Here is a 23,619-nt window from a genome sequence, read left to right on the forward strand (position 1 = left end):
AGTTTTCAAGTTGCTTCGCGTGTGTAGGTTTGGAGTCGTGCAATGATATGTACGTGAATATTGTAAGCAAACAAAAGTAAACAACTCTGAAACATAAATTTTGGCTGCCAGAAAGTCCAAAAAAGATATTTCTAATTCTCAAAACCGACGAAACAAGAGAGAATCTACATTAGTACCCCTCGTTGGTCGGCACACATGATTTCTTTACAAGCATGTTATTCATTACGGTGCTGTGTCCAACATGCATATCCATACCAGCAATTACTAGCAATCCCTGTTTGATGCCTCTGGGGTAGATGATATTTGGGGAATCGAAATTTGAAACCAGTACAAGAGGAAGGAGATCAGTTTCTCGTAACAGTAATTGCACGTAGGTGTCCCAGAAGTTATCGCCTCAGCATGATTCAGGGGCATCCCCGTTCGATCAATTTATCTGTTGTTCAACTTTGCAAGCCATTTTGCAATAACATCCTCCAATGTTCTCCCCTGTTCAATACACTTTTCGGTGATAACTTGTTCATGTCGATTGTTTTAATGAGCTGATATAGAGATTCTAGAGATGGTGCGCTCTGAGATTGGTTTAAAAGTCTCGCAGCTGCACATGCGGTGAGAATCACTTTGTGCAACCCCTTGCGCATGCCAATATGCACCACAAAAGCTTGTCATATCCTAAACAGTGTTGAGGTACACTGTTATTGGTTCGCGAAGGCATCATTCTCCTGCATGCCTCACATTGCAGATGTATAGTGTCTCGATTGCAGCGAAACCCATCATATTACCTTGAGGGCATGGATTTGACGCATTATCAGCTTCTTCATCAACCTGAGAGCGAGCCTTTTTTCCACGAAGATGTTTTCCAGAGTTCACGATAAGATTAAGATCGTATTGTTGCATAAGAGTCTAAATTGCCACTTCATTATTGGAGTGTTTTAGTGAAGAATCCGCTTTTAGTATTTCCTCCGTAACGTTAAGCAGGAAGCGATTTCTTCCAACAAACTGTACAACTGCTCGACATTGGGGACAGAGTACACTTGAACGCTTCTCTTGTGATCTCTTTTACCACTCTGAGAAGCATCCGTTGCAGAAATTATGGAAGCAAGGAGCAACGGTAACAACATCAATACATTATGCCATATGTTCAAGCAAATGTAGCATTTTGCATGCTCGGCATTCATAGAAATCTTTAGGGTAAAGTACAAAAAACTACCTCAACTATTAGGGTCACGACAGTTTCATACCTCATCTTTTAAAATTGACAATGTTATATTGCATCCTACGAATTTATGACAATGTCATACCTCCGTTAATTTTTCTATTAAGTGCTGACGTGGCTTGATTCGGGATTTACTTTCTATTAAAAAATTATTAAAAACTAAAAAACAATTATTTAATATTTTTTAAATATTAAAATAATAATAAAAAGTAAAAAAAAAACATAAAAAAAAACCCTCATTTCGTCCCTCCCCTCCCCCCTCCTCCCTCCTCTCTCATCTCTCCATCTTCATCTTCCTCCCCCACCTGCCAATCCTCCAAAAAAAAAAAAAAAAAAAAAAAACCAATTTGTCTTCCCCCACACCCACACTCACACTCTTCTCCCTCGTGCAACCCAGAAAAAAAAAAAAAAAAAAAAAAAAAAAGAAAAAAAACTATATCCTGTTGGTGGGAAGATGGGTGCGCAAAGAAGGTGGAGGATGGGTGCGCAAGAGAATGTGGAGAATGGATGAGAGTAGTGGATTTGGGGTTTGATGGGTTTTCAAATTTTTTTTTTTTTTTTCCTCCTTCTCCTTCTTCTTCTTCCGCAGGGGAGTTGATGGTTTTCAAAAAAATTTTTTTTTTTCCTTCCTCCTTTTTTTCCTCTTCTCCTTCTCCTTCTCCTTCTTCTTCTTCTTCCGCAGGGGGGGTGTTGATGGGTTTTCAAAATATTTTTTTTTCTTCCTCTTCTTCTTCTTCCTCCTTCTCCTTCTCCCTTCTTCTTCTTCCGCGCCGACCGGGAGGGGGGGAATTTTTTTTTTCCTTCCTCCTTTTTTTCCTCTTCTTCTTCTTCTTCTTCTTCCTCCTCCTCCTCCTTCTCCTTCTTGTTCTTCCGCTGGGGGGGGGGTTGTTGGGTTTTCAAATTTTTTTTTTTTTTTTTTTTGGGTTTGCAGGTTGAGAGGGTGGGGGGAGAAAATGAAGATGTGGAGAAGAGAGAGGAGGGGGAGAGGGAGAGGAGGGACGAACTGATGGTTTTTTTTTTTCGACTTTTTATTATTATTTTAATATTTAAATAATATTAAATATATTTTTTTTAGTTTTTAATAATATTTTAATGATTTTTTAATAGAAAGTGGATCCCGAATCAAGCCACGTCAGCATTTAACTGAAAAGTAAACAGCCAAGTAACGAAAAGTATAACATTGGACCAAATTCTAAAGATGAGGTATGACATTGTCAATTTTAAAAGATGAGGTATGAAAGTGTCGTGACACTAATAGTTGAGGTAGTTTTTTGTACTTTAGCCAAATCTTTAACTGCTTCTGACAAGTTTTAGGACCAGGCAATACATTGAACTTGTAGCTTAAATACCCTTCCTTATCGGGACTTGAACTAATTTCACTTCCACATCTGATAACAATAGTGTCCTCAGCTTGGATTATAGTCCCGTCAACAACTATAACATTTGAACTTTTATTTTGTATTGCGGCTGAAGAGTGGTCTGAATTCCTTGTTATCTTGCACCACTTGCATTTGCGAATAGAAGAGAACAAGATCTCTGAGCAAACTACTATCTCATCTGAACTAATCTCAACATCTGGATATCTCGATTGCACATGGGTTGTCTCCCGTCATCTCATGAAGTACTAGTAGGAAAAACTATTTGAGCGACAAAGCAGAATTCGTCGCGCAAGTGAGTTTTGTGTGACAAAAAAAAAAAGCTTTGTCGTGCAAGAAAGATGCTACTTTGCGCAACGCAGACTTTGTCGCGCAATAGTGTTTGCATGACGGAAAAAAATATTCATCGTTCTGTCAGTAAGAAAACCGCAGGTATTTTTTTTTTTGTCGCGAAAACATTGCACAACGAAGTTTTTCCCAGGAAACCTTGCACAACACAGATTTCGTTCACCGAATTATTATTTCAATTTTCGTTTATTTTTTTGTACGCAATGGCAGACTCTGGTGGTCCTTAATATTGACATCAGTATTTTGTGAAATTGTTTTCGAGATGTAATTTCAATTGTCGCGCAAGGTTTTACGCGACAAAACCTTTGTCCTAGAAACCCATGAGGGACGAACCTTCGTCGCGCAAAACATTGTAAAAAAGTCTATCAGTTTTTAATTTTTGGGTCAGAGGGTTCAGTGCATGGTAATCCGCGGAACACTTGCGCGACAAAGGCTTGGTCGTGCAAAGTCCAATAAGTTTTTGTGTCAGAGCATTCAATGCATGTGAATCAGAGGAATTAGAATCCATATTGTATTTAGTGCAGAGGTTTGCACGACAAAGGCTGCGTTGTGAAAAGTGCCTAACCTTTCTATAAATATAAGCTTTTGCTCTCCTTATTCTTCACAATTCTCTTCATGCTCGAATGGAGGATAAAAACCGGGAGTAGAGCATGCCCTGTGTGCCCTATCATATGAGCCAATATGTGGAGTTTGCGTATGTGATTGATGCAGCAATGCAGACTAATTGTCCTACTGCTGAGTGGTGTTCTTGGAAATATGTGCCCGAGAATGCAAAGAAGGCGGTGATGGATCAATTATTAGTAAGTGTGACAAAAGTAGAAAATATATAGTTTTGTTAAATATTGGAATTAATTATTTGCATATATGTGTAATAGTATAACTATACTCTTGACGAAATAGACGATGAGTTGAAGAAGTTGATAGAGGAGGCATTGAAGGGGGGTTACAAGCAGTGGTGTTATGTCGTGGAGCAGAATGGAGGACCATCAAAATAGAAGTTTTAAATTTATGTTTTTGAGGACAATATTTAATTTTAAGGTCATTTTATCGGTTATGTATTTGGACTTAATTAGGGTTTAATTCATGTTTTGTTGTTTACATAATTGCATGGAATATTAATTCAATTCACTTAAGTTTTTAATGATTTTTAGAATAACTATTATAATTGAATATTTATTTGTAATTATGAAGTTTACGTAAACATAGACTTCATAATTACAATCCATTATGTTTGTCACACAAAATTTTGGGCGAAGGCATTTTGTCGTGTAAAGAGCGCAAAAAATGCAAATAACGTTATCGCCATATTTCGAATCTGTATGTTTTGCGCGACAAAACTTTCGTCGCGCTAGGTGATAAAACTTTGAGCGACGAAGGCTTCGTCACTTAAAGGTCGTTCAATTTTTAGGTCAGAGCATTCAGTGCATGTGAATTGGAGGAATCAAAACCATATTTATTTGCGCGACAAAAGGGTTCGTCGTGCAAAGTCCTTAACCTATTTATAAATATGCGCTTCTGTTTTCCTTCTTCTTCAGAATGCGTTTTGGAAACACTTTACAATTTTGCGGATTATAATCAATTTTTTATTTTTATTGTTGGTGCGATGGTTGATGGTGGTGCGCGTTCGTCAAAGACAATGGATGATGAAGGTTCTAGAAAAGGTTTACATTGTAAATTTTCAATTTGTGTGAAATTTTTATTTAGCTTTAGTATTATGAATATATATTTTGTTGATAGACAAGAAGAAAAGAGTTGAGGTATGTCTTTGACACATTTATGGTGGGAGCCGTTATCGAATCACTACTAACGAATTAATGGGGGTGGTGAAGTTAGATAAGCACGCCAGCTTTTGGTCCGACGTTGGAGCATTGGTGCCTGTCAAATGTGCTGCGGATTGGGATTCTTGGATAGCCATCCCCAAGGAGCTGAAGATGACATGATTGATGAGTTAGTTGTATGTGTTAAGTTTTTAGTTAAATAATAATTATATTTGTTAAATTTAATATAATAGTGAGATTTTAATTTATTAATTTTTGATTGAGAGCCTAATTGGGACATTGACAAAAGTAACCCAAATCTGATGAAGGCAATTGACAACATGTTCAAATCTTGTTTCCTGGAGTGGAAATTTGATAATGAACGTGCGGCAGAACTACAGTGAGAACATAACTACTAGCGGAGGAGTAGAATAGTTTTTCTTATTTTAAATTTAGTGCTTATTTAATAATGAGATATGAATTAGAAGTATTTTATTTTGAACGGTTTACTTAAACATGTACTTAATGTTTTTTTTTTGAATAAAATTAATGCATTTTAATAAATATTTATATTACATAATTATGCACAAATGGTTAAATGAAATAAGTTTTTGATTTATTAAGTATTTATGTGGTTTGAAAAAAAAATTGAAGAATGAATGGAAAAATTCAAAAAAAAATTTTAAATGATTTTTTTTAAAAGGTAATGCGTGCCGAACCATTGTTTGTCGTGCAAAGTGTTATAAAAAATGCAGCAAAAAGTGGTTGGATGGCGCCAAATGTGGAAGCAGCATGTTTTGCGAGACGGTGCTTTCGTCGCGCAAAGTGTTATAACAAACGCGGCAAAGAGGGGGTTGGATGGCGCCAAAAGTGGAAGCACCATGTTTTGCGCGGAGGTGCATTCGTCGCGCAAAGTCTTTTTACTTACTGAATTTAACTAGAATGTTGGAAGGAAGAAGCTGCAAAACAATTGCAGCAGCTGCCTTCCTGCTGGATTTTCCATCAGCATTGAATGCAGAGTTGCCGTTTATCCCGGAGGTATATTTTCTTAACTAACTTATTTAATTTCCAATCATTTAAATTGTGTTGTATGTAGTGTATACTTGTTGTGAGTTTATGCATTTGTATGCAAACATTATGTACAAAAACATGGTTTGCAATGTTCATATGAGCTTAGTTTCTCATTTGAGAATTAGTTGGATTTCATGAATGGATGCAAAAGCATGACTGCGGTCCAATTAATTCGTGAATTGTCCCAAAATTTTGGACAGTTTGAGAATGCATAGTTACATGTTGTAGTTTGCGGTTCACGCATTTAAGTTTAAACGTGGGAAATTTGGTAGCATCTCTTTGCGTTCTTCAGGTGCATCGTAGTTTTTTGTATCTACGCTGTGCACTTGAAGAATTGCAGGGAGATGCTGCTAAAGTTTTCCTAGATCAAAATCTAATGTGTTGGAATCGTAAATTACAGCACGTAACTGTGCATTCTCGAATGAGATAGGACTTATATCGGATGCATAATGTGACATGTCATAATTGAAGTTGTTATAACTCTTGTGAATTTTTTATGTTTGCAGGTGATATGGACAAACAGTGGATACATTATCTTAACAGATATGCTAATGATTATTTGGATGGAATAAATCAGTTCATTGATTTTGCAATTGCAAACAATGGGGGTTCAACTCAAATTCGGTGTCCTTATAGAAATTGTAACAACTTAACGATTGAATATTTTGAAACTATTCAATACCATTTAGTAAAAAAATGGGATGATGGAGACTTATACTAAGTGGAATCATCATGGAGAACAAATACAACATGCTTCATCCTCACACATTACCCGAGCAGTGGAGACAATTTAATTTGTTGTGGACCCAAAAGAACAAATTATGGACATTATCAATGATGCTTTTCCAAACGCTAGTTCTAATACGAATGAGGAAGTAGAAGATGACGTCCCTCCTACCATGGACAGTGAAGCATTTTAAAAATATGAAAAACTATTAAAAAGGGCCAAGGAAGAATTCTACCTTGGTCGCAAAGGATTTTCGTATGCCGAATCAGTGTTTTGATTACTTTTTGGGGGTTTTCAAGAGGATGCTTCCAAAGGACAATTTCCTGCCTACAGATCATAAAAGTGCAAAGAAGGTGTTGCGTGGTCTTGGGTTGGGATATGAAAAAATTCACGCGTGTAAAAATAATTGCATTTTATTCTACAAAGAGAATAAAGCGTTGGATAAATGCCCTGTATGTAATGAGTCGCGGTTTAAAATGACCTCTCAGAATAGAACAATGAAGATTTCACAAAAAGTAATGTGTTATCTCCCATTAAAGTTCAGGTTACAGCGATTGTACATGTTGACGCACACTGCAAGCGACATGAGGTGGCATAAGGATAGACGAGTGGATGATGATGTTATGAGACATTTGCAGATGGAGAGGCCTGGAGAGAGTTTGATCGATTGTACCCCAATTTTGCACGTGAGCCCCGAAACGTTAGATTGGGACTTGCGACATACGGGTTTAATCTGTTCGGGGTTCTAAACCAAAAGCATAAACATTTGGCCAATTTTCGCAATTCCGTACAATTTACCGCCTTGGAAGTGCATGAAAAAAGAATATATGATAATGACGTTAATGATAACAGAAGATTCGAACACGTCTATTAATGTTTATTTACAACTATTGGTTGATAAACTAAAAGAATTATGGAAAATGGTGTTCCCACGTACGATAAATTTACCGGGAAGATGTTCACTTTGAGAGAAGCAGTGATGTGGAATATAAACGATTTTCCTGCGTACGCTATGATGTCTGGGTGGAGCACTAAAGGTTATTACGCATGCCCTGTTTGCAAAGAGAACACAACGTTTGGTTGGCACACGGGAAAAGTTTGTTACCTAGAGCATCATAGATGGTTGCTGTGGGACCATGAGTGGGGTCAGAACGAGGCAGCCTTCTTCAATGGCACAGAGCTTTGGCCAAGACCCAGAGAATGGTTCGGAGATGAAATTTTGGCTCAGATGAATCGTTTGGATTTTGCTCCATTGGGCAAATTCATAAATAGGACAAGACCAGACACACGAGAAGAGGTTGTTCGAGCTCCCATACTGGTCCAAATTAAAATTAAGACACAACATCGATGTAATGCATGTTGAGAAAAATGTGTTTGATACATTGGTCATAACTATACTAGACAATGAGGGAAAAACAAAGGACACAATAAAAGCTCAGATTGATATGGAAAAAATGGGCATTAGGCCAGGTTTATGGATGACGAGGGACGGAGACAAAAGGAAGCTTGCATCGTTTTCGGTGAAACTGGATAAGAGGAAAGAGTTTTTGGAGTTTCTATCTTCTGTACAGTTTCTAGATGGGTATGCTTCAAACATCGACCATTGTGCAAATGTGGATGGAGGCAAATTTTCAAGCCTCAAGAGTCATGATTGTCATGTGATACTTCAACGCATTCTCCTAGTGGGAATTGGACACCTCTTGCCTGAAGATGTGGTGAAGCCGATTATGATGTTGGTGAGATATTTTTCTCAATTAATTGCAATATCTTTGCGCAAGTCCGATGTTAAATAGTTGTGCGACGATATTATTGAAGTACTATGCAAGTTTGAACAAAAAATTCCTCCAGCTTTCTTCACAAACATGATCCACATCATGATTCATTTGCCGGATGAGGCACTTCTAGCCGGACTTGTTAACTATCGATGGATGTATCCGATAGAAAGGTATTTAATCGCCGTAATTTCTTTCGTTCGTGATGTATGTACGATTTGACTAATTTTATATGTTTTTTTTTTATTGATGCATATTACTAGGAGAATTAAAAAAGAGTGTACGGAACAGGGCAAAGCCCGAAGGATCAATCGTGGAGGCATGGGTCGCATTTGAGTCGCTTACATTTTGTGCAATGTACCTACAAGACATTGAGACTACGTTCAATCGACAACAACACAATAATGACGGTGGTGTGAGAAGTGAAAAACTTTCTATTTTTGCCCAAATTGCACGACCCTTTGGCGAACTAATCAGAGGTGAGTCGTTTAACAAAATAGACATGGAGGTAGCACATTGGTTTGTACTTAACAATTGTGACGAGACAATTACCTACCTAGATGAGCATGAAGAGTTGATGAAGCGGGAACATCCTGCACATTTATATGCCAAGAAGCATCGTGAATTGTTTCCTCATTGGTTTCGTGAAAATGTAAGTTGTTCGTGTTTTGGGTTATTTGCATAATTTTAAATGGTAAACTAACATGTCAACTTTTTATCATTCATTTAGGTGAAGAAATTGAAGGGGATGAATTCGCTTGCTTACACTGAAGAATTGTACAACTTGGCTATTGGGCCCTTAAGCGTAGATTTGTACTCCGGTTGCGATGTAAATGGCATCAAATATTTGGCAACTGATCGCGATGACAAGCTGTGTACACAAAATAGTGGGGTACATGTCCCAGGTGTGGGCGACATTGCAGACATTGATTTCTACTACAACAAAAGGAGTCATTACCGACGAAGATTTTCTGATGGCCCCAAAAAACCATCGTAAAAAGCACATTTTGCGACCATAAAATATGGGTTGTCGGTAACATGGCATGAAACAAATTTTTATTACCAACGCACATAATGTCCTTGGAAAAAGTCTCAAGTTTCGTCGGAAATGCACTTTTGTTTGACAGGAAAAATTGGCGCCAATTGTATTAACAACGAGTAAAGTTCTTATCGGAAATAGAATGGTTATTTCCGAAGGTTTACTCATGTTGACGAAATTGATTTACTATTTTTGAGGAAAAAAAGGTCTTCTCGGTAATGTTTTTATATTTTTGAGGGAAAAAAAGTCCTCTCGGTAAAATTTTTATATTTTAGAGGGTGATTAGTTGTTGTCGGAAGTAATCATATTTTTTCCGACAAAATTTTTTCTTTGTCAGAATAAATTTTTAAGGCATATGGTTTTGTTGGAATCAATTATTTACCATTGGTCACATGTGTTGCTGGAATATCCTTGAAATAAGTTTGATGCTTAATTTAAATTCTACAATGAATAGATCATGTAACTTAGAATACATATGGAGAAGATTAGACCATAAAATTAAAAATAAAACCGTTGAGCAAAAAGGTGTATAACTTAATATAGTATTCTATGATAAAGAAATAATTTGCATGCCTTTGTTTACTCGTAACATTAAAATAGTACTATCCACTAGTGCAAATATTTTAAATTGAAGATTGAATTCGTTTGTCGTAGTCTTATAGGGTTGAGGAGTGTAGTTGTAAAAAATCAACAAAATTGGAGTTAAAATAACCGTTAAATCGTGAGTTTTCGTTTATAATCGTTGAAAGGTTTCGTCTTGTTACCTGATATCTAAATGTCTATTTTTTGCGATTTTTTACTTATGCGATCTTGGAGCATATACAAACAAGTTTGATAGTTGGATCGTTGAAACTAGTTTTGTAGAATGTGTATTCCATCAAAACGATAGATTCAACAAACACTTGGAGTTTATTTTATACTTCCATTAAGTAGAACATAATATTTTGTGGTATCCACTAGTGCAAATATTTTAAATTGAAGATCAAATTCATTCATAATACTCTTATAGGGTTGAGGAGTGTATTTGTAAAAAATCATCAAAATAGGAGTTAAAATAACCGTTAAATCGTGAGTTGTTGTTTATAACTGTCGAAAAGTTTCGTCCCATTACCTAATATCCAAATGTCTGTCTTTTGCGATTTTTTTACGTATGAGATCTTGGAGCATATACAAACGAGTTTGACGGTTAGATCGTTGAAATTACTTTTGTAGAATGCATATCCCTTCAAAACGATAGATTCAACAAACACATGGAATTTATTTCATACTTCCACTAAGTAGAACATAATATTTTGTGGTATCCACTAGTGCAAATATTTTAAATTGAAGATCGAATTCATTCATTGTACTCTCATAGGGTTGAGGAGTGTAGTTGTAAAAAATCAGCAAAATCGAAGTTAAAATAACCGTTAAATCGTGAGTTTTCATTTATAATCATTGAAAGGTTTCATCCCATTTCCTAATATCTGAATGTCATTTTTTTTTTGTGATTTTTGGCGTATGCGATCTCGAGATATATAAAAACAAGTTTGACGGTCGGATCATTCAAATTAATTTTCCAGACTGCAAATATTAAATTCTGATAATGTTTAGGGTTTTGGCTCTTTTCCTCAAATGAATCGTATGAAACAATATTATTTTTTATTTAAAAAAAATGTTTGTAGAAATTTTTTACCCAGTTATCTAATCTCTAAATATTTGTCTTTAATTTTGTTTTTTTTTTTGTGATTTTTGACATATGTGACCTTGGAATATATAGTAAAAAGTTTGACGGTTGGATTGTTGAACTAGTCTAGTAAAATGCGTATTCTGTCAAAACGATAAATTCAAATAGCATCATACATTTTGACCAAAAAAAAAAAAAATCATACATAAATTAAAAAAAAAAAAAATTGAAGGAGGCGGGAGACTAAAATTTTGGCATGGCGCCCAAAAACTCGACCCTCTATTTTCGAAGACAGGGCTCAGCGCTGTTTAGCTTTCTCTCCTCCTCCTCATTTCTCTCTCGCAGCTTCTCTGCGTCTCCTATTCAGAAACAAAACCCTAGCCTCCATCCTTCATTTCGTTCTCAAAATCTCAGAGCCACATTCATCAAAACCAGCACCATCTCTCATTTCTCTCTATTTCTACCTTCATCCAATAAAATTTCACACGCCTTCACTTCTGCAAACCCGAGCCTAGTTCCACCTTTTCGACTCTCAGTGCATAAATCCTCGGTTCTGCGACACCCACAAGGGACTTCGATCAGAGATGTGGGCCGAGAAAAATGATGAACTGATCATCTTAGAGAGCAGCGGAATTCCCGTGGTCGGCGGATCTAAAAAAGAAAGGTATAATCATGTCTCTCGTTACTCACTTTGATGCATGCGTTTGCTGAATCTCTGCATGCTGTGGATCTGTGAAAATAGTATACAAAATGCTTGGGTAGTATGATCTTTGTGTTGATCTCTGTGTTCGTGTGGTCTGTGAAAACAGATATCTGCATTTGTTTGAATATATTTATATGTTTATATTGATACTGATGAGGAAAAGCATGGTATTTGAATCAGTCTCTGAAGAAGGAGAAGAAGTACAGTGGTGGTGGGGTTTTTGGGGATGTGTACAGTAAGGCCATACTTCCCAAAGAGCTTGATCTCGAGAAGGAGGCTGCCCACTCGAAATCCGAGCTCCGATTTCAGCTCCCTGACCTCTCCCAACCCCTCAGAGTAAGCCCCACAACTTTTTTTTTTTTTTTTTTTTTTTTTTTTTTTTTTACTTTAAGGGGAAATTGATTTGCTTTGATTCTTATTTGTCTATTTGACTGCTGAGAAAATGGCATAAAATCAAGGGAAATGGATGGATAATTTTTGTTCAGAAACTAGAACCCTTATGAAGAATTTAGCCCATTTACCTTTTTTGATGTTGAATTGTTGTGTCTCCGAGATGAGAAACACCTATTTCTGAAAAGCTCGAATATTGGAAAAAAAAATTGAACTTTTGGGATTGGCTGTTAAATAGAATGTGTATTGTTTTATTTGGGTGCATTCTTTTCTGTGGGTATTTTTATTTTAGGGGCCTAAAGAAAAAAAAAAACATACTATTTTGCCTTTGGTATCACAAAAAGTGTGCCTTGATGTGCTTCAGGATTTCTCGAGGACAAGGGAAGTTAGAGAGTTCCTAAGCGTGGCTTTAGTAGGGGCAATGACCAAGGCTGTTCTTGATCCTCTTGAGACCATCAGGTTAGTGGTTGCTGTTTCACCCTCTTGAAAATGTTATCACTAGTCATTGTACTTGATTACAGGAAGGACTAAATTGGTAAGCGAAGAAGTGTTTAGCTCCCCGAAATTAGCTCATTTAACAATGAAAGTCCTGAAGACAACAATGTGGGTTTATATTTGGTGTATGTAGACTCCGTACATAGAGCACTTATCCTGCGTTTTCCATTTCTAGTTGATTAATTATAATCAGCAATGTCAGCCCAAATGACATTGGTAATTGATTCACAGCAATGATTTTGCACCATCATATGTTGGTCAGCCTACTTAATTGCAAATACCACTCCCCATGTAAGAATTTCAATGTTGTAGTAATTTCGATTTGTATGTTCGATAACTTTTATCGCAATTCAGATGATTACTTGTTTCGTATTTATAAATTTTTCATTTCTCGAATTCGTATTGCTGGAAATAGTGATAGTAGGAGAAAAAGATACCAAATTGGAGCAGTTTATTAATGTTTGTATAATTGTATCATTGTTGTTGTTGTTGCTATGTAGTTACGCGTTGTATGTGAATGTGGAGAGGGCAGAAGATGTTCTAACACATAAGAGATTGCTGCAATTTGCAGAAGACCCTGCTAATCAACCTGCCTTTGAAGTTCGTTCTGTGCAGGTGAACACCTATGCATTTGTTGGAATAGTTCGGATATTAGCTAGCTGTAACTCTGTTGGTGCTTAATGCTATCCGTCTTTGTGTGTGGATGCATGCCTGGACTTATCCCTGCATCACGCTATCTGTCTTTGTGTGTTTAATTTTCACTTCAACTACTCACTTGCATTATTTATGGTATAGATTGGTGGTTGCTATGCTCACACCTTGAGCTAAAATTATGCAAGGCTCTTCATTAGATCTTATGTTTATTTTCTGATTTTCGTTGTTTGGGTTTCTTACCAATTGACAATTATATTGTGCTTGATATAAGGTTTTCCTTCTTTTTTTTTTTTTTTTTTTTTTTTTTTTTTTTTTTTTTTTTTTTTTTTTTGCAGAATAAAGATAATAATTGTGGAACTATGTTCGTAGCACTACATTCGAACTCATTCATAGTTGGTTAAAGTGGGCATGAAAAACTAGCGGTATAAGACATATCATAGGATTGTAACAAGTACTTGTAAAATTTATACATTGATTTTTTTTGTATATGTAGTTGAATATGATTATTAATATAAAACAATTCTTTCAATAAAAATTGGCATTGAAAATATTATTAATTTAAAAAAAAAAAAATTGTATTTGTATCCTTTTATTTTTACCGACGAAGTAGGATCAACAGAAATGTATAATTCCAATGACTCTTGACCCTCACAAATATGTTTTTGTGTGTATTTTCGACAATTCTTAATTGTCGGTAATCATAATTGCAGTGATTGTACTCTCTTGTAAACAACATATTACTGTTGGAAAATCATTTTTCAACATAATGTTTTGGTCATAAGAAAATCATCTCAAAAAACAGATGTCGTCGTTTAGAAAGTATATTCGACGATAATACAAGTATTTGCGACCACATACATGTCGAAAATAAAATAATTTTGTCATTTTGAAAAATCAGTTCCAACGAAAAGATAACCAGTAACGACAAGCCACAACTGTTGTAAATGAAGCATTTTCAATGGTTGGTCGAAAAAAAAGTATTTCCAATGGATCAGTTTGTGACGCCCAGCGAGGAGTTTTGCTCGTTGTAAATAAGTATTTGCGATGGCAAAATGCATTTTCCGACGACATTTGACCCTCGCAAATGACCATTTTTTTTTTTTTTTTTTGTAGTTATGGAAAATTGACAAGTGTTATACAATTGCTTTACAAAGACCATTGTCAAGTTATCCTGTTTAAGTGTCGTTGGTTTGATACAAACCCACGTAAGGTTGGAGGTGTTAAGCGAGACGATGGTTTGTTATCGGTCAACACTAACAGATGTTGGTATACCTACGATCTCTACATTTTGGCAACAATGGCCAAACAAATTTTCTATATAGATGACCCTAAGGGTGGGAGGGGATGGAAAGTAGTTCAGAAGATTGAGCACAGAGGGATGTATGATATTCTGGACCGAGATCCTGCGGACGATGACAATTATGGTGATGTTTCTTACCAACAATTGGAGACTTCAACGGAACTTGGTACAGAAACACTGCGGGATATGACTATTGTATAAGAATCGTGTTAGGTAGCCGGATGTTTGAAAATCCAATACCGGTCGACTCCATTATGATTAGCCTCGGGGATCTATCGTGATACAATGCACCCGACCGCGCGAACGACTATGTTGACGTGCCTCCAGATGAGGAGGAATGGGAGTATGAATATGACGATAATGATGATATTTATTCTGGTTCAGATGAGGATTAATGAAAACTTGTGATGCAAATGTAATGATATTTATTGAATGAATGTTATTTATTTTGTATACAAACAAAAGATTCCGTTAACAAAAAAAAAATTTATTTAACGAAAAATATAAATTAAATGTACAAATATGCGTGATGATGTTTTGGAAATGTTTGTCATGCAATTATTTAAATTTTTTTTATTTAAAAACTGATCGTGCGACGAAAATTAGAACAATGTCGTCTAGCAACATATGTAAAAATTTGATTTTTTTTTTGCCAAAATTGGGCGCGTTTGGAGTTCGGTGCCTTAGCTTATCTCTTCCTGTCTCTCATTCTCAGCATGCAAAGCTCAAACTTAACTCTCATCTCTCTCGATTCTGTCCGAACTAATTGTCTCTCTCTCTCTCTATTCTCTCTAGCTCTCATAATTCTTCTCTCATCACTCATTATATCAGTCTCTCCCTCTCTCCTTCTCTCGCCCTCTCTCTATTTCTTTGTCTCTTTGTCATTCTCCCTCTCTCAGCCGCCGCACTCCAATGCCACACCATCTCACCGCCACCGCAACAAGACCAGGTTAGTACCCAGTATCCCTTTATTCACTCTCCCTTAATTCAATTATTTCTTAGTCCAATTTTTCATTTTTTCAGTTGAATTGTTTTAATTAGAACATTTAGGGATTTAGGGTTCAAATTGGGGATCCTGGGTTTGTGCTTTAGGGTTCGAATTGGGAATCTGGGGTTCGGGTTTTCGAATTGAGAATATTGGGTTATGGTTTTCGAATTGAGAATATTGGGTGGTGGTTTTCGATTGCTTATAGTTTCTTCTAATCTCTGGCCACCTTCACACACACATACGCAAACACATTCTTTGTTTGTTTTTCAATTGCTTATACTGCAATGTTTTGACTGCTTAAAGACATTTTTTATTTTATGTTGTTGTGTCTGTTTGCATATCTTAGACCATCTTCTAATTGCATATCTTAGACATTTTCTTTATATTTCATGTTATTGGTTCTCTGGATGGATATATTTTTGTTTACTTTGGATATATTTTCTATTAGTTCTAGTATGGTAGTTCTTAGCTTGGATATAATTTGATTTACTTTGGTTCTCTGCTTGATTTCTAGTTCAGATAGATTGGTATTGTTTTGTTACTTTCTAGATTTTCTACATGCATACTACATATGTCAAAGACCTAATTTTGTTGACGATGAAGTAAGACTAAGCTCATGAGCTTATTACAAGTTGATAGAATCCCCGTTTTTACACCCCCCATGTCGATTGGTATGAACTTATCACAAATGCAATTTGTGAAGTTAGTATAGCTTCTTTCGCATCCTTATATCATCTTTTTTTTATATATAAAACTGTTTATTCATCTTTTCAAAATTTGAATTTATTTAATTCATTTGTTAAAAGCGTTCCTAATAAAATTCAAATTTTGGGGGTGGAAGTCTTACTTTAGAAGTTGATATGAATTAGGCATTGAAATTTACATCACAACTAAAACTTATCACAAAAGCTCTTAAAGCAACACTTGTTCTACTACTTTGATAGAGATTAGAGACACAAGTTCAAAAGTTAAGGCCAAAATGCAATTCATTGGAAACTGCTCAAGTCACTATTTACAAATTAAATAACAAAATTGGAAATGCTAAAGAAATCAGGAGCTAGTTTCATGGCAAGTATACAACAAATAGTACACTGATCTGTTCAACACTTTAACAATCAACAAATATATTATTTCCTAGCAAAATGACTTCCATCTTTTTATTTCAAAACGATGAGTGGTTTGAGAGAGAAAAAATGGAGATTGAGAGTGAAATGAAGCAGCAATCCAGGTTTAGGAGGATTTGTGTGTTTTGTGGGAGCAGCTAAGGGAAGAAGAGCAGCTATCAGGATGCTGCCATTGAACTTGGCAAGGAACTGGTATAAAACAATGGCTTCTTCTTCTTTTCTTCTTTTAACAAACAATAGGATATCCATCTAAACTCCAGGGGAGGGGGATTCGACTTGGGTATAGAGTGAGAGCACATTTGGGTTCAATATATATAATTTTCTAGTGGTTTCTTTTACAGTTGGTTCTTGGAAAAATTTTAAATTTTTGTTGTCATTTGGATTTGAATGTGATTTTTTTAGGATGTTTTTGTTCTTGTTTCTTGTTTGAATGAGACGGGTTTTGCTAGGAATTAGTTGTAGTTGCTAAAACTTGATCATCTTTATGTTTTTTTATTTTATTTTTTTCATGTTATGTGGCATTGCATTAAGAATTTCAGCAAAATGACTTCCATCTTTTTCTTTCAAAGGAAATTTGGTACACTGTCAGTAGCATTGCAAAAATATAGTCTTGTTAGAATTTTATGAAGGCCATAGAAGCTAATATAACCTCATAGCATGTTTAGACTTTTTAGTTCTTCTATCTCAGTGTGTTACTTTTTCTTTATGATAACATGTTCGAATGCATTTTGGTAATTCCTACGGTTGCCCATCTACCCTTGGTGCAAGTCGCAAGAGTCAAGATTTCTTTGAAAGGGTACCTGCTAGAGAAAAGCATGTAAGGTCCCTTTTCCCCGAGAAAGTGATAAACAGGATTGAAAACGATATTGGATGCAATATATGTTTTGCGCGTGTATGGGTCATTTGATAATTCGATTCATTCTTTAATGGTATTAATGAATTTAAAGATATATATATATATATATATATATAGCATTTTGCTTCAAGGTTAGGATATTTTTTAGTATATCCAAATGAGATTAATTAGTTAATGCTAATCATTATCGACTTCCTATATATGTCAGTCTCGCATTTTTTGTCTTATGGTAAATCTCTGGTATTCATGATTTCTGCCATTTTTCTTAGATAATCTGTTCTCTCTTGCTTTCTGGCTGTTAATAGGTCAAAGTAGTGGAATGTAACTTTTTTTATTTATTGTTTTTGTAGATATCAAATTTAATTTCAAACCGCCGGGTAGCTAGTAAGGTCAATCAAATACCCCCTCCAACAGGTAGTGCTGCTGCCACCTCCCTGCCTGATATGGGCACGACGGGTGTACCTCTGATCACGCCTACCGGTCTTGTGTACAGCTCTTGTGTCATCGACTTCTTCGATGGTGCATCTTGTACTAAGCGCTAGGCGAACTCACTGACGACCTTGGAGTTCTAAGGAGGCTGAGCAGTCTGGTGAGGCTTCCTTTGTCCATGGAGAGGGGTCCCAAACAATAATGCATCTTCCTCATAGAATAATCGAAATTTTGAAAGTTTTTTTGGTTGTTGTGAAAATCGAAGGGCATGTTATACTCTGGAAACTTGGAGGATTGAGTTGAAAATGCATAATTCTGTAAAACCCTTGAAGGGTTTTGGGTACAGGGCAGTTGGGAAGAGGGTTTTGGTTGGGACATTGGATTGATGGGAAGGTAGGAGTAAATTTTTGAGAAACTTACTGTATCTTCTTAGGTCCTTTTGGTCTAGTCATATCTGCTTTACTCGACCTAATTGTTAAGGAGCGTTGTGCTGGACATTTTGTTATGTAAATGGCATGATTGATAAGCTTGCTTCTAGTTTCATGATGGTCAAAGCAACATCGACATTAGTCTTTAGGCATGCTTGAAGCTTTAAAACTATCAAATTCCCATTAATTGGAACAACTTACTGAGAACTTCGCCTTGAGTGCTTTGTGCCTATTGTTGTGAGTTCGTGTAATCCCACAAATAGATGCTCTCTATATTAGTGAAACCACTACTATAACCGATTTAAGTTGGCACACCTGGCCTTAGAAGACAAAACTTGTTGCAGACTCACAGTGTGAAGTCATATCAACAAGTTGTAAATTTTGTTTTAACGTCCCTAATTGGTATAAACTGTTTGAATTGTTGGGTGGATGTATTGCTTTTGTTGTTATATTGTCTGCAGGTTTTAGGAAATGTTATAGTATTAGGGTAGGTTCTGCTGAATTTTCGGTAGAAAATATAATTCGTCTAATATTTACTTTGTTTATTTGGTAGTTCCAAAAAAAAAAAAAAAAAAGAAAAACAAGGGCCCATGCAGACTTCTGAAGATGTCACAGTCCACTCGCACCACGACCGAGAAGATCACCATTACGTGGGATCCTCAATATCGTGCAGCTGCAACAAAGGAGCAACATAGTGCATTGGCCAGCGACATTGGCTCGGTTATCAGGAATCATTGCCTCCTCATGTGGGAGTCCTGGAAAGCTCTCCCACCTGAAGTCAAGGAAGTCGTTCTTCATGAATTATCGGTAAGTATTTTCAACCTCAAATACTAAAGTTTTATTAAAATATACAAATTATTATAAATTTTAACTACTATTTTATTTGTTGAGTTTTGTAGCATCACTATGAGGTCATGAACCTTAATGCCAATCAAAACCAGTACATCAACGACCTTTGCGCCGGTAGGTTTATTCAATGGAAGACCGACCTCCACAAACATTATGAGAAATTTGATGGTCCTCAGGTCGCTCTAGCAGTTTGGTGCCCTATAGAGTTGGTGGATTGCCGGGATGAGTGGGAGTGGCTCTGCGGCCATTTTCAAGACGAAAAATACCTCGTAAGTATAATATATATATATATATATATATATATATATTTCAATAATATTTAATCAAAATTTTTATATTTTAAAATAATATGTTAATTTTTTCATTAATTTGTTATAAATATCTAAACTAATACGTTTTTTTTATTCAACTGAAAAAAGTGACGGCAAACTTGATCAATCGGTCAAAGAAGAAACTTCTTCACCGCTTTGGCTCACGACGCTTCTCTTATAGGTTGGAGGAGCGATGTAAGGTAACTGTATATTTATTTTAAGTTTTCATTCTTTTTACTTTCTATTACACAAATGGTAATCTATGTTAACATTTTTTTTCTTCAGGGGGATCAAAATTTCCTGAGATTGACATGTTCAAGGAGGTGTACGTTTGGCCTGGGGATGAGCTGACTGAGTAGCTTTATGTAAGTTATTTCAATTTTTTAATATTCATTTAGTATTAATTTTAATTACATGTGTATTAAAATTAATTTGTTTATTTCTTTATGTAGTGAAGGGCCAGACCGTTCTAGAGGAGGTTGTTTCCTAACTTCCCATAGAGACCCCAATCAAGGAGGTGTTTACCCCTGAGGATGTTGGTTTTCAGATCATGACAGACACACTTAATCAGACTCTCGGTCGTATGCATGTGAATGTTCATCGAGGGCTTGGGAAAGCTTGCCTTCGAAACCTGTCTGCCTCATCCTCCAGGCAGAGAACAGAAGAGGTCGAATCACGGACATCTGAAGTGGCGGATCTAAAGACGTAGATTGCCACCTAGTAGTCTCAGCTTGCGCCCAAAACAATTTGATGAACCAAATTTGTCTCACCTTTCAAATCTCTGGCATTCGGTTCCTCGATGTTGAACCACCTCCAGGAACAACCTCCAAGCCCCCGCCGCAGTAGCTACGACTTCCTAGCCCCCCAACGCAATAGCAACACCACCAGTGGGCGATTGTGACATCGAAGACTACCTATTTTAGTTTTGTTTTAAATTGTTTTCAAATTTAAAAATATATTTTTCTCTTGTATGTACATTTTTAATAATTTTTCAATTCCATATATATTCTTCTTTACCTTTTCTGTTTTTAATTTCATTAAATTAATTTATACATAAAACAATATTATCAACATTTAAAAGGAAAAACTAAATAATAATTAAATAAAATTTATTTTAAAATCTTACTACGACGGCATCTATGTCCGTCGCGCAAGGATTTGGGGGTCGAACCTCGGTTTCGTCTCGCGGAGTATCACGCGCAACGAACACTGCTTCGTCGCGTGGAGTATCACGCGCAGTGAACACTGCTTCGTCGCACTTTGTTTCCCGCAACGACAACCATTTTCGTCACGAAGCACTTCCCTCCGTTGCGCAATGTGTGACGTCACGAGTTTTGCGCGACGATGTTTTCCCCGCGCAATGTTTCCGGCGACCATATTTGCCTTTACGCGACGGTTTTCCCTTCGTCATCCAAGCATTTATGCTTACTAGAGAAGATATTCACAAAGGACCCAGTAACCTTTGCTTTAAATCTCACAGATAAGTAACCAGCCATTGTTATGTTCATTAAAAAAGAAATAAATTATTAATATTCTATATATACTAAAGCTCAGTGGATGGGTACTGTTTATTAACAGTGCCTATCCGGTTTGATCCCTCATTTTATTCATGGTTTTTGGGCTTCGGTGGGATTGTGTAGTAAATTGTCTATTTTGCCCCTCTTTCAATTTTGTTTGCTGCTGTTGTTCCCGTTTGAAAGGTGCTTTTTGGTGTTTTTGGTTGAGCTTTGGCCACGTTGCGTTTTGTAGGAAAGATACTTCCAGCATCTTCCACTTTTTCTTCTCCTCTTCTTTTTTTCTCTCTGTTTTTCCGTTTCTCTTTTGCGTTTCTCTGTGTGTCTTGTTGTTTTCATCATGATCCGATCGTTTAGAAGGGTGGTTGGCCTGTTTTTTCCCACTGTTTTCCACGGAGGAATCGCAACGGTTTGGCTGCGTTGTTTGCTGTGTGCCGTTATTTTGTGCTTGGTTGGTAAGAAATTTTTTTTAATTGATTGTTGTAAAATTCAATTCCTGCTAAGTGTTTTCTTTATGTTTTCCTATTTTGCGTGTGGATCTTTTGTCTGATTTTGTTTTTGGTTGCAGGAAATGTTTATCTTCCAACTTTAGGGTTTTGTTGTGGGAGTTTGCAAACCCTTTCTGGGCCAGGTATATATTTTATCTTTGCACTGTGATTTTTTTGGGCTAATTTTTTTTTATTTGGGTTGTTTGATGGTTTGTGCTTTGATTTTTCTCTGAATGTTTAAAAGTCAGAGATGGCGATGGTTAGTTTTTGAGTTTCTTTCGCCGCCAGAAGCATTCGGCTCGACGATAAGGTCGTCAAGGCCCAAATTTGGGACACCACCGGCCAGGAAAGGTTCGGATCCACATTCTCTGTTTTTTTTTAAATCTTGAGCTTTTTTATTAGATCTTGGAATTCACATTTTCGTTTTTTTTTTCTTGGGTTTTCTTGGTTTCCTGAGAAAATTGGGGTTGTTTGGCTTATATTATATTGCACGAATTTAAGCTGAATTTTACTGGGTTTGTATTTGTTTTTGGAATCGGTCTCCAACAATCTTCGTGATCTTGACATTTTTTTTTTTTTTAAAGTAATTTGTCCACCCCTTACGAATGTAAAATTTTATTTTATTCTTTTCTTGATGGATATACTTTTGTTTGTAGGTTGATCATGTTGTTTCATTTTGTGAAACAGTGTAGCCTTCGTCAATCAAATGCTTTGCTGAAACATCCAATAAGAAGAATAAAATTACTATGGTAAGAAGCAACCTAATTTAAGAAATTTTATGTGATTCAATTTTTAAATTATAATTTTCTAAAAACCTTTTGTAGATTGCAGAGCCATTGGAGAGAGGACTTGCTGAGGACTTTGAGAATGTATATAAGCTACAGTGTTCGTTTCTGCAATGCAGGTTGAGTATAATTTCCTAGATTTGATTTATGCCTTCCATCGTGTTAAGTCGGTTAAATGTACATTTAATTTGTTTTTGGGGTTGAATAATGCCATCTGAATCTTGGGTTTAAAATTTTTGTAGCCTTGATTTGCACTTGATCCAAAGCTAATGCAAATGGATTTTTATTATTCCTATATATAAATGATGGCTGTTACATGGTTTCATTCATGTAAAGTATTACTGCTAATTAATTACAACTGTGTTAACCTTTTGTTTCAGTTGTAACTTTTTTTACTTTCTTTTTTTTTCTGGTGATCCAAATTGTTTTATTTGCAGTGACTGCTTCAAGGAAAATGTGCTCTTATGGGATATTCTATGTTCAAGTAATTATACAAATGAAGCACTGGGTTGACTGTCAATGGAGAATACTAGACTAGCCATTTTTGTATATCAATGACAAGGCATTTGACAATGTCTTTTCTGTAAGTTACATAAACTTAGACAACTTTGTAAAAATATTTGCTCCATTTTTTACTTAATGTTTATCTTAGTCTTTGGTTATTTATATGTTAAAAATATAGTCTATAGTTATATTTTCGCTCCTGCAACAACATGCGGGTAAAATTTACTAGTACTCAACTATTTATGAGCAACAGAGCAATTTTAATTTTTAGTCATCAAACAAAATCTTTACCGCTAATTAGATAATTCTTCCAAGTACGGAAACAAGACAGATTTGCACTCAAACAAGACAGATTCGCCCTCAAATAAGACAGATTCATGAAATATGCTATAGTAACGGCCCAAATATTTCAACACTGATAAACAGATCAACTTCATGTTTCACACATCCTACAACTGCATAAAATAGATCTCAACAATTCCAACTAAACGTAAAAGCTCTCAACTCAGAACAAACCACATACTAGCAAAATTCATGGAAAATAGTAAGTGTCAATTAACAAGATAGTCAAAAAGGCTTGAGGAGAAAGAGTCCCCAGCAGCGGCATCAGTTCTGCCCGGAATAGGTTCATTCTACTAATATATTTTATACCACAGAACACATACAAACAGATATAAGGGGTTTTGTAATTCCTGGACGGTTGGAGCCACAATTGTCATTCTAAAAGAGCCACTTTCTCAATTCTTAAATTAAAACCTGGACTCCAAGATTGTACGACCCTAATTTTCTTTCTTGTACGACCATAATTTTCACACAATTAACCGGAAAACCA

The 23,619-nt window shown here is 36.0% G+C and overlaps 1 protein-coding gene, 1 long non-coding RNA gene and 1 pseudogene across 3 annotated transcripts; 2 read left to right on the top strand and 1 right to left on the bottom strand.

Annotated features, from left to right (window-relative positions):
* Positions 1 to 138: 138 nt before the first annotated feature.
* LOC148693122 (uncharacterized) lies at positions 139 to 4,243 on the bottom strand (annotated as a pseudogene).
* A 10,950-nt stretch (positions 4,244 to 15,193) lies between these two features.
* On the top strand, positions 15,194 to 20,510 carry LOC148693123 (uncharacterized). The gene is made up of 6 exons (XM_088680480.1): positions 15,194 to 15,460; positions 17,830 to 19,143; positions 19,236 to 19,454; positions 19,605 to 19,696; positions 19,782 to 19,861; positions 19,949 to 20,510. Exons 2-4 carry the CDS (start codon positions 18,943 to 18,945, stop codon positions 19,605 to 19,607), a joined length of 423 nt encoding a protein of 140 aa, XP_088536606.1. The 5' UTR covers positions 15,194 to 15,460; positions 17,830 to 18,942; the 3' UTR covers positions 19,608 to 19,696; positions 19,782 to 19,861; positions 19,949 to 20,510.
* Positions 20,511 to 21,240: 730 nt separating this feature from the next.
* Positions 21,241 to 22,934, top strand: LOC137716227 (uncharacterized). 2 transcript variants are annotated; one of them, XR_015953746.1, is made up of 6 exons: positions 21,241 to 21,465; positions 21,579 to 21,641; positions 21,743 to 21,849; positions 22,155 to 22,247; positions 22,323 to 22,402; positions 22,721 to 22,934. It is a non-coding gene; the product is annotated as an uncharacterized LOC137716227 (long non-coding RNA). The 2 variants fall into 2 exon arrangements; XR_015953747.1 differs by having other exon boundaries at positions 21,747 to 21,849.
* The last annotated feature ends 685 nt before the right edge of the window (positions 22,935 to 23,619 follow it).

The sequence above is a fragment of the Pyrus communis genome, chromosome 11 (genome assembly GCF_041283825.1).
Source record: "Pyrus communis isolate YQ-2024b chromosome 11, ASM4128382v1, whole genome shotgun sequence".
Lineage (NCBI taxonomy): Eukaryota > Viridiplantae > Streptophyta > Magnoliopsida > Rosales > Rosaceae > Pyrus > Pyrus communis.

Excerpts from the sequence above, each read along its gene's own strand:
- LOC148693123 (XM_088680480.1), top strand. The coding sequence starts at position 18,943 with ATGTCACAGTCCACTCGCACCACGACCGAGAAGATCACCATTACGTGG. Across the intron at positions 19,144-19,235 it reads TCGTTCTTCATGAATTATCG|CATCACTATGAGGTCATGAA; the intron begins GTAAGTATTTTC and ends TGAGTTTTGTAG.